General features: G+C 65.5%; 1 protein-coding gene across 1 annotated transcript in view; it reads right to left on the bottom strand.

The window, feature by feature from the left end:
* The window catches only part of IQGAP3 (IQ motif containing GTPase activating protein 3), a gene marked incomplete at its 5' end in the record, with an annotated part of 18,163 nt that extends 9,104 nt beyond the window's left edge, over window positions 1–9,059 (bottom strand). The window contains 18 exons of the mRNA XM_042837146.1: window positions 333–402; window positions 744–815; window positions 1,992–2,075; window positions 2,873–3,031; window positions 4,858–5,000; window positions 5,085–5,252; window positions 5,591–5,681; window positions 5,774–5,937; window positions 6,024–6,148; window positions 6,771–6,931; window positions 7,014–7,177; window positions 7,524–7,611; window positions 7,693–7,856; window positions 7,979–8,057; window positions 8,224–8,399; window positions 8,513–8,626; window positions 8,739–8,806; window positions 8,977–9,059. Coding sequence (XP_042693080.1) covers window positions 333–402; window positions 744–815; window positions 1,992–2,075; window positions 2,873–3,031; window positions 4,858–5,000; window positions 5,085–5,252; window positions 5,591–5,681; window positions 5,774–5,937; window positions 6,024–6,148; window positions 6,771–6,931; window positions 7,014–7,177; window positions 7,524–7,611; window positions 7,693–7,856; window positions 7,979–8,057; window positions 8,224–8,399; window positions 8,513–8,626; window positions 8,739–8,806; window positions 8,977–9,059 — 2,173 coding nt within the window. The remainder of the gene's footprint in view (window positions 1–332; window positions 403–743; window positions 816–1,991; window positions 2,076–2,872; window positions 3,032–4,857; window positions 5,001–5,084; window positions 5,253–5,590; window positions 5,682–5,773; window positions 5,938–6,023; window positions 6,149–6,770; window positions 6,932–7,013; window positions 7,178–7,523; window positions 7,612–7,692; window positions 7,857–7,978; window positions 8,058–8,223; window positions 8,400–8,512; window positions 8,627–8,738; window positions 8,807–8,976) is intronic.
* Between the last annotated feature and the right edge of the window lie 398 nt (window positions 9,060–9,457).

Raw genomic sequence — 9,457 nt, 5'->3', positions numbered from 1 at the left:
CGCTGGGACAGCCCTTACTGGGAGCACTGGGACACCTCTTACTGGGAACACTGGGACACCTCTTACTGGGAGCGCTGGGACAGCCCGTACTGGGAGCACTGGGACACCTCTTACTGGGAGCACTGGGACAGCCCTTACTGGGAGCACTGGGACACCTCTTACTGGGAGCACTGGGACAGCCCGTACTGGGAGCACTGGGACACCTCTTACTGGGAGCACTGGGACAGCCCTTACTGGGAGCACTGGGACAGCCCTTACTGGGAAGGCGCTGTGTCCCTGCGCCCCATACTGGGAGCACGCACCCAACCCCCCTCACCCCCAGCTGCACTCACCCAGCATCCTGTAGTCCCCGCGGGCTTTGTTGGCTCTCACAAAAGCCTGGATCTTAATGACAGCTCCGAGCTGCCAACACCAACAAGAGCATCAGGATGTGACCCTTCGGTGGCACCCAGACCCCAGGGTCTCTCAGGGATCCCCCCTCAGCCCTTCCAGCTGTCAGCTCCATCCCTGCACTGTGTGCCCACAGCCTTCCCCCCCCCAGACCCTCCCTCCATCAGAGACCTCAAAGCCTCCGTTGGGTTTTCAGAGCATTTTCCTCTCCCTGCCCATCGCAGCGCACACCACCCCGCGCTGCCATAACTTCCTTCGCCCACCACCACCCTCCTCCCTCCCCAGGGCTCCTCCGGGGGCTGCGGGGTGCAGCACCCACAGCAGGACGGGCTCCAGCCCCATCCATCACTCACGTTCTTCCTGAAGTGGCGCAGCCTCTCCTGGTACCTTTTCCGAGCCCCCCACATCCTCACAGCCGCTTGGATCTGGGGGGAGATGCTCCTTCAGAACCAGTGGGGGGGGAGGGAGGGACAGACATGGGGCAGCCGTGGGGGTGGGAGAAGGAGGGACAGCTCTGCTTCTGCACGGCGCGGCCGCTCAGAGCCCAGCAGGGAGCGCAGAGCTGGGGGGGACCACAGGAGCAGCACGGCCCGACGCACGGAGGGCAGGGAGCTGGGAGCACCGAGGCACTGCTCTCATCCTGGGAGCACCGGGAGCGCTGGGTGCCCCTGCCCCACTGTCACGGTTCTATGCTTTTTTTGTTTTTGTTTTTTGTTTTTGGGTTCCAGTATTCCACATCAGAACATCGTGCAGTGCACGGGGCATTGAAGTGTCACTGCCCCAATCCCAGGTACCGATCCCTGTGCATTACAGCAGGCACGGGATCTGGCCCTTCCAGGTGGGGCCGCTCTCCTGCTGCCTGGCAGTGGGTGCTGGAGGTGCTTTCCTGGCCGTTCCAAGCTGTCCAGGTTTGACTCGGTCCCAGGAACTCTCTCTCTCATCTTGTCTGATTTATTAATCTCAATTTCAATTAAATTGTATCTATTGTGTTATCTTGTATTCCGATATTATAGTAAAATAAGTTTTCCTCCATAGATTGCTGCCGCTGCTCTTTTCTCCCTTCCTTCCTTCCCATTTTTGTGGGACTGGGGTGGGGGGCAGGGCAGAGGCCTGTCGCCCGTCACGGACATGGATGGATCTGGTCAACTCCGTGACACCCACACTGGGAAATCATTGGGAAGCACTTGGTCACTATACTGGGAGCACTGGGTCCCTGCGCCCCATACTGGGAGCACACACCCAAACCCCCCGGCACCCCAGGGTCAAGGCTGGGTCTCTGGACTTGCTACTGGGAGCGTTGGGTCGGCCCAGACTGGGAGCACTGTGTACCTCCAGCCATGCTGGGAAGCTCTGGGTCTTTGGGGCCGATACTGGAAGTACCGTGTCCCTGTGCCCTGCGCTGGGAGCACTGGGTCACCCCATACTGGGAGCACTGGGTCACCCCATACTGGGAGCACTGGATCACCCCATACTGGGGGCACGGCCCCCCAGTGCCGCCCAGCTGCACCGCTCCCCCCAGCAGGACAAAGCAGGGAGGGACGCCGCGCTCATCACTGGCGACACGGAGGTGGGAGCAGGGGGTGAAGGGAGAGGAGGCCAACCTTGATCACGGCATCCACGTGGGCTCGCAGGAAGCGCAGGCGCTGCAGGTAAGCCTTGCGCTGCCGGTAGCCCCTCCAGCAGGCCTGGGGGGAGAGCCAGAGAACGGCTGAGGTTGGAAGAGACCACCGTGGTCACGGCCATCCTGGCGACCACAAGCCGTCCCGGCGGCCCCGCTCCTACCCCTGCAGAGCTACTGCTGTTGGAAAAGACCCCCGTCTGTGGGCACGGTGGGACGGGTTGGCGGTTGGACCTGATGATCTTAGACGTTGCCTCCAACAAGTCCGACCATCAGCCCACCCCCACCGCGCTCAGTTGTAGAATCGTTAAGTAATTAAGGCTGGAATAGATCTCCATGGTCATCGAGGCCAAGCATCGACTCATCCCCACTGCGCTCAGTTATAGAGCGATTAAATAATTAAGGTTAAAAAAGAACCCCAAGGTCATCGAGGCCAACCATCAACCACCCCACGCCGTGCACCCAGAGAGTCGCTGAGCTCAGAAGGGACCTCCAACGTCACCCAGTGCGACGGCCAGCCCACGGTGCCATCACTGAATCGCGATGGCTGGGGGAAGATCCACAAAACCCCAGCCCACCGCCCAGCCACCCCCACCGCAGCCACTGCTGGAGTCACCCAGCCTGGAGGAGTCCTCCAAGATCACCGCGTCCGACCCCAACTGATCCCCACCTCCACGTCCCTCAGCGCCGCTTCTCTGCAGCTCTGAACACCTCCAGGGGCGGCGACCCCCGGCAACCGGACCGACACGACCCATCTTCCAGATCTGCTCCCAGACCCAAACCTGACCCTCCCCTGTTGCCACGCGAGGCCAGACCTCCGTCCTCGTTACCCCAAGAAGAAACCGGCCCGGCTGCGCCGCCCACCTGGATCCTCACAGCTGCCTTCTGCTGCCGCCGCAGGGCCGCGAATCGCCGCCGTGCCAGGAAGCCGCGCAGGAGGGCCTGCAGCCGCAGCACGGCCGCCTCGTGGGACGCCCACAGGAGCTGCCGGTCGTGGGCTGCGCTCACTTGGGTGACGATGGACTGCAGGGACACCAAGCGTTGGGTGAATGCAGCAGCACCAGCGCCTCCCGTACAGTCGTTCAGGCTGGGAGCAATTCCCCGTGTCACCCAATGCCAGCCCCCTCAAATGTCACCCAGTGCAATGCCATCCCAATGCCAGCCCCCCCCGTGTCACCCAGCCCAATGCCAGCCCCCCCAGTGTCACCCATCCCAATGCCAATGCCCCCAAATGTCACCCAGTGCAATGCCAACCAATGCCAGCCCTCCCAGTGTCACCCAGCCCAATGCCAATGCTCCCAAATGTCACCCAGTGCAATGCCATCCTAATGCCAGCCCCCCCAGTGTCACCCAGCCCAGCACCAGCCCCCCCCACACCACCCCCCGCACCACCCACCCCCCATAACCCCCCCAGGGCCCCCCAACCCCCCCAACATCCCCCAGTCCAACGCCAACCCAACGCCAACCCCCCATCACCCATCACCAATCCAACTCCAACCCCCCAGTGTTAACCCCCCCAACGCCCCCCATTCCAACGCCAACCCAGCACCAACCCCCCAACGTCACCCAGTCCAGTGCTGCCCACTCCATTGCCAACCTCCCATCATCTCCCAGCCCCCCCCCCCGCCCACACTGCCCTGCCCAGCCCTCAGCCCCACAGCGACCCAACCGCGTCCCTCAGTGCCACATCTAAACCAGGATCCACCAAAGTCTACGTTAAAGCTCGGCGCAGACGTTTTGCCGCAGGACGGAGGGCCCTTTCAGCAGCCCCGAAGCGAGGCCCCCCGAGGCAGCAGCGGGTGCCGCCACGAGGAGCGGGCAGCAGCTGGGAGGTGCACAGAGCAGGGGCTGCGCTCCCTTCTGGCACTGAACTGAAGGCCGTAAAACCAAAGGGAACCTCGGCACCTCGAGGCTCGAGGTCTGAACGTCGCCGCGGTGCAACCAGAATCCGCCCTGCCTGCTTGGCTCCCATTTCGGCCAAATGCTCAGAGGGCACAAAATTTAAAATGTGCAATGGAAAAAATCCGAGAAATTAAAGGAAAATTCCTCCTCGCCCATTTATACCAACAAGTTGGTAAGAAAGAATTGCTTGGTTTTTTCCTCCATAAAAAAGTAACTCCTCAGAGCAGTTTCTCACAACAACTCACAACAGCTCCTGATTTTTTTCCAAGCTTTCTAGGGCGCTTTGCTAAGAATTTCCACGTCCTTTTTGCAGCTAATTGCAGCACCAGGCCACGTGCTGAGAAGGCTGCAGGCGTTTCTGCACACCTCAGCATTTCGATGGAGCCCTGCAGACCCTACGGACCTGAATGGAAGGGCGGAAGGGTTGGGTTGAGAGACCCCAGAGATGAGGAAACGGCACCGCAGCACAGCGGGGCTGGGAGCTGCCCTACAGAGCATGGAACCACAGCACGGCTGGGCTGGAAGGGATCTCTTACATAACGGGACCACGGGATCACAGCACGGGTTGGGAGGGATCCTGCAGGTCACTGAACACAGGATTAAAGTCTGGTTATGTTGGGAGCTGCCCTACAGATCATGGGACCACGGCATTGTTGGGCTGGAAGGGGTCCTTGCAGACCAGGGAATCACAGCACAGTTGGGCTGGAAAGGATCCTATGGACTATAGAAGCACGGGATCACAGCACAGCTGGGTTGGAAGGGATCCTACGGGCATGGAATCAGAGCACGGCTGGGTTGGAAGAGATCCTACAGAGTGCAGAACCTCGGGCTCACAGCCGGGTTGGTGGGGACCTCCCTGCCCCCAGCTCAGGCTGCCCACTGCCCCCGTTCCCCCCCACGGCTCTGCGCAGCACTGCCCCGGCCCCGCTGCCCCGCTTGCCCCATACCTGGATCTCCTCCCGGCTCAGGTGCGTGGCACACAGCTCCCCATCGCCCGGCCGCTCCCAGCTGCCCTCGAAGCTCTGCAGGCTCAGGTAAAACTCGGAGCCGTCCCGCAGGCGGTGCCGCACCCAGCGGGGTTTGGTGCTCCCTGCAACCCGCGTACGGCCGCTGTGCTACCAGGGCTGAGCATCCTCCCCGGACAGGACTGGGGGCTCCCATCCCCGCGCTGTACCCGTCGGCCTCTTGGTGGCCGCCAGCGCCTGCAGCTGCTCCTGGTAGCCCGCGGCACAGGCGTCCCGCACACCGCGCAGCCCCACGTCCGGGTTCCGCAGCACCCGCAGCGTCTGCGCCGCCCGCCCTTCCCTGATGGCCTGGTTGATGGCGGCCGTGCCCAGAGCCACTGCGGGAACGGGGGTGGGGTGAGGAAGGGCGGGGGGGCAGTCGGGGAGGGGGAGCGCAGAGATGAGGGGCTGAGGGAGAGGGAATGCGGGGTGGAGAGACGGGGGGCTCGGGGGGACAGAGGGCGGAGGTGGGGGGACTCGGGGGGACAGAGGAGGGACTCAGGGATTGGGATTACAGAGATGGGGCTGGGGGAGGAGGAGTGCAGAGATGGGGGTCCTGGTGAAGAGGGAGCATAGGGTGGATCAAAGATCAGAGTCTCAGGAAGGAGAAGAGCAGAAATGGGTGGAGGGACCGGGGGGGACAGGGTGCAGAGCTGCCCGGCGCAGCCCCACTCACTGCGCCTCGCCGCCGCCGTCTCCTCGTTGGCCGCACGCACCCCGCGCTCGATCTCCTCCCACCACAGCTCAGCTCCGCCGTCCCCGGTGGCCTGAAGTGTCGGGGAGGGGGGTCGGCGTCCAGCCAGCCGGGCAGCCCCCGGCCCGCAGCCCCCGGCCCGCCCTTCGCGTCCCCGCCCCGCACCTGGGCTTTGGCCGCCCGCGCGCGGCCGAGGACGCGGTGGTAGCGCTGGGCATTGGGCGGAAGCACGTCGGGCAGAGCGGCCGCGGGCAGCAGCAACGCCGCCAAGGTCCTACGCGGGTCCGCGAGCCGCAGCGCCGCGTTGATGCGCCGCACCGCCAGCAGCCCTGCGGGATGGGAGGCTGTGGGGCCCCGCGTAGCGCCGCCGGGTTCCCTGCCCCCTCCCGGAGGGACGCGGCGTGGCGCGACTCACGGTCGTTCTCGTCTCGCACCGAGGAGTTGGTGGCGTTCACGCCGTCCTGGATGTCGGTCCAGCTCAGGAACTCCGCCCCGGCTTTCCTGCGTCGGTCCTTCAGCTGCAGCAAGGAGTCGAAGTACCTGCGGGGGGCGGGGGGGAACGCGGGGCAGGGCAGAGCGAGGGGCCGCGGTCGGACTGGGTGACCTCGGGGGTCTTCGCAAGCTTACCGACCCCAGAAATGGGCAGAATCGGGCTGCTGCCTGGGGGCGGTTGAGCGGGGATGGGGGGGATGGACTCGGAGGTCTCCTCCAAGCTGAGCGACGCCGCAGGTGAGCGGGCACAGGGGGCCACGGGCCGGATGCTGGACGTGGAGACCTCCAACCTTAACAGCTCCACGAGGGGGCACGGAATGATCTCCGAGATGCCATCAGCCTTAATGAGCACGGCTGGATTTACAGCTCGAGGTGACCTCCGGGGGCTTTTCCAACCTGAGGAACTCTGAGCGCACTGTGGGGGGGCTGGATCGTTTGGGGGAGGGTCTTCTCCACCCTGAAGGGTTCTGTGTGGGTGCAGTGGGGGAACGGGGGGTTTGGAGCGGACGATCCAAGAGGGCTTTTCCAATTATAAAGCATCGATGATGGGAGGCAGGGAAGCCCACCGCCCAGCCAGCCTCCTCCCTTCCCAGGCAAGCAGAGAGAGGAGCTGTGGAACCAACCTTCCCCACCCCCCACAGAACCCCTCACCCACCCCCCCATCCCTCACCGCCGCGCATTCTCCTCCTCCACACCCGACAGCCCCAGCGCAGGGCTGAGCAGCGCAGCCCAGAGCTCCTCGGGGTTCCCGGCGTCCAGAGCTCTGTTCACCAACGCCACGGCCGAGAGCATCTCCACGGCCACAAACAGCTCCTCGTGCAGCAGCTCGCCCTGCGCGGGGCACAAACGCACCCTGAGCCCCCGCGGGGGCCGCGCCCCCCCGGCGCGGCGCCCGGCGCCCCGCGGCCCCCACCCTCGGGTGTTGGCGCTGCAGCAGCGCCAGCTGCTGTTGGTAGAGCGCGGCAGCGTGGGGGAGCGCGGCTGGGAGCTGCGCCGACGGCTCCAGCAGCGCCTGCAGCGTGGCGGCCGGGATCCCCCGCCGGATGGCCGCGTTGATGGCGCTCACAGCCCGCAGCGCTGCCGGAGAGAGCGGGGATGGGGCTGAGGAGCCGCGCGGAGCTGCGCCCCATTGCAGCCCCTCTGGATTCCGCGCTCCCCCGCCCCTCCTTCCCGGCCCCCCACACACTCCCAACCCCTCCCTCCTTCTCCCTCGGCCACCCTCATCTATAGGATCAGGTCCCCCAGAGCCCCCCCAGTTCACACCGCCCCACATCACCCCACATCCCTCCTTTCCTAGGATCCAGAGCTCCCCTACCCTGACCTCCTACTGCAGACCCCCACCCATACAACCCCACATCCCCCGTTCCCCATCCTAGCTGTAGGATCCCCCCTCCAGCCCCACATCCCCCCCATGGCCACTCACTGGCTCGCTCCTCCTCTCCCCTCTCGTTGGCCACCTGGATGCCCACGGCCACCTCCTCCTCATCCAGCAGCTCCACGTAGCCCAGCTCCTATGGATGCAGAAAGCATTGGGACCCCCGCAACTCCACCCAGAGCCCCCCAACGCGGGCACCTCCGCTCCGAGCCCCCACCAGAGCCTTCTGCTGCCGCTGCACTCGGAGCTGCTCCAGGCAGAGCTGCAGGTCGTCCCGCTGGAGGCGCGGGAGGCTCAGCGCGGGGTCCTGCAGCGCGCGGTGCAGCAGCAGCGCATCCCCTCTCTGCACAGCGTCGTCCACCTCCTCCAGAGCTGCGTGCACTGCAGGGGGGGCACAGCAGGGGTCAGAGCGAACCCCCGCACCAAACAAAGCTGACATCTCTCCATGGAAACGCCCGGTGGGGCCACAGCCCCCCACGAAGGAGAGCGGGCGCACGGCTCACCGTTGGCCCTGCTGATGCTCCCCTGGATCTCCGCCTGCGTCAGGCAGCAGGTGTAGATGTCCTCCCCCTCCTCTGGGACCTGCGGGTGCCGCTGTCACCGTCCTGCGTCCCCCGCTCGCTTCCCAACCCACATCCCAAAGAATAAAGAAAAAAAGACCCCAACCCTCCCCCCACCCCCCCCATTTCTCACCAATTTCCCCCAGCCCTGCAGGAGTCGAGCGCCTCCCTCACCCCCCATTTCTCACCCACTCCCTGCGGCCGCCCTTCTCCCTCTGAGCCCCGCACAGCACATCCTGGTAAGTGGCCGCCAGCGCCGTGCGCAGCCCCCGCAGCATCGCCCCGGGGTGGAGCAGCGCCTCCATGGTCTGCGCCGCGTCCCCGCGCTGCACCGCCACGTTGATGGCCAGCACGGCCGCGTGCACTGCGGGCAGCGAAGGAGACGCGTGAGGCCGCCCACCCACCGACACCCCCCAGGGCAGCCCCACATCTGGGGTTGGCAGAGGGGGGTCCCCGCCCCCCCCCCCCCCCCATCACCTGCTGCCTCATCCAGCGAGAGCTCATCGGCCAGGATGCCCCCGATGCGGCCGAACGCGGGCAGCTGCAGCCCCAGCTTCTCCAGCTCCCGCCCCGCGTCGCTGATCTCCTCCTCTGGAGCAGCGGGGGAGATGGCACCGCTCGGCCCCCAGCACCACCACCCCCCTCCCCCCAGTCCCACCCCCATCCATCCCCCCAGAGCCGCAGCCCCCGCGCAGGGCCGTACCGGTGAAGTCCACCTTCCCGGACAGGTCCTGGATCTGCGGGGCCAACCCCAGCTTGAAGAGGTACAGACTGCGGGACGGAGCGCAGCGTCAGCTCCCACCCCACTGCTGGGACAGGAGGGGGGTCTGCAGCCCCACAGCCCCCGAGTGGGGCGGCCCCACCAGCAGGGACAGCAGGGAGAGGCGCCCGTCCTGCAGTGACGCAGCCGGGGGGTGGGGGTGGGAGTGGGACCCCCCAACCTGAGCGCGTGCAGGCAGTACACCGCCCTGGGCATGTTCTTCTTGTCGTAGATGTCGGTGGTCTCCGGGTGGAAGATCTGAGGTCATCCAGTGCCACCCAGCAGCCATTTGAAGGGGGAGCGAGAGGGGGGACAGAATCGAGATGGGTCCAAAGAGGGGGGGAGGGGGGGCAGAGGGATGAATCCTCACTGCAGCCCTTGCACTGCCCCCCCAACCCCAAAACACACACAGCCCCCACGGGGGCTTCCGCTAGGACCCAGAGATGGGGGAACAGTGGGGGGGGAGGGGGGGCCTAGGGACAGGGATACAGCTTGGGGGGCGGGGGGGGAAGGGGGACACAGCCACACCAGAGGGAGGATGCAGGGAAAGGGGGTGGGGGACACATTGAAGGGGAACCTGGAACAAGAACACCTGGGGGGGCAGGAAGGTGGAGTGGGGGGACCCAGAGTCAGGGACAGTTGATAGAGGGGGGGAGGGGGGA

This window comes from Centrocercus urophasianus, unplaced genomic scaffold (genome assembly GCF_019232065.1).
Source record: "Centrocercus urophasianus isolate 14NV4802_14NV808 unplaced genomic scaffold, USGS_Curo_1.0 seq_683, whole genome shotgun sequence".
Classification (NCBI taxonomy): domain Eukaryota; kingdom Metazoa; phylum Chordata; class Aves; order Galliformes; family Phasianidae; genus Centrocercus; species Centrocercus urophasianus.
Note: the sequence above shows the minus strand (reverse complement) of the source record. Positions and strands in the feature narration are given on the sequence as shown.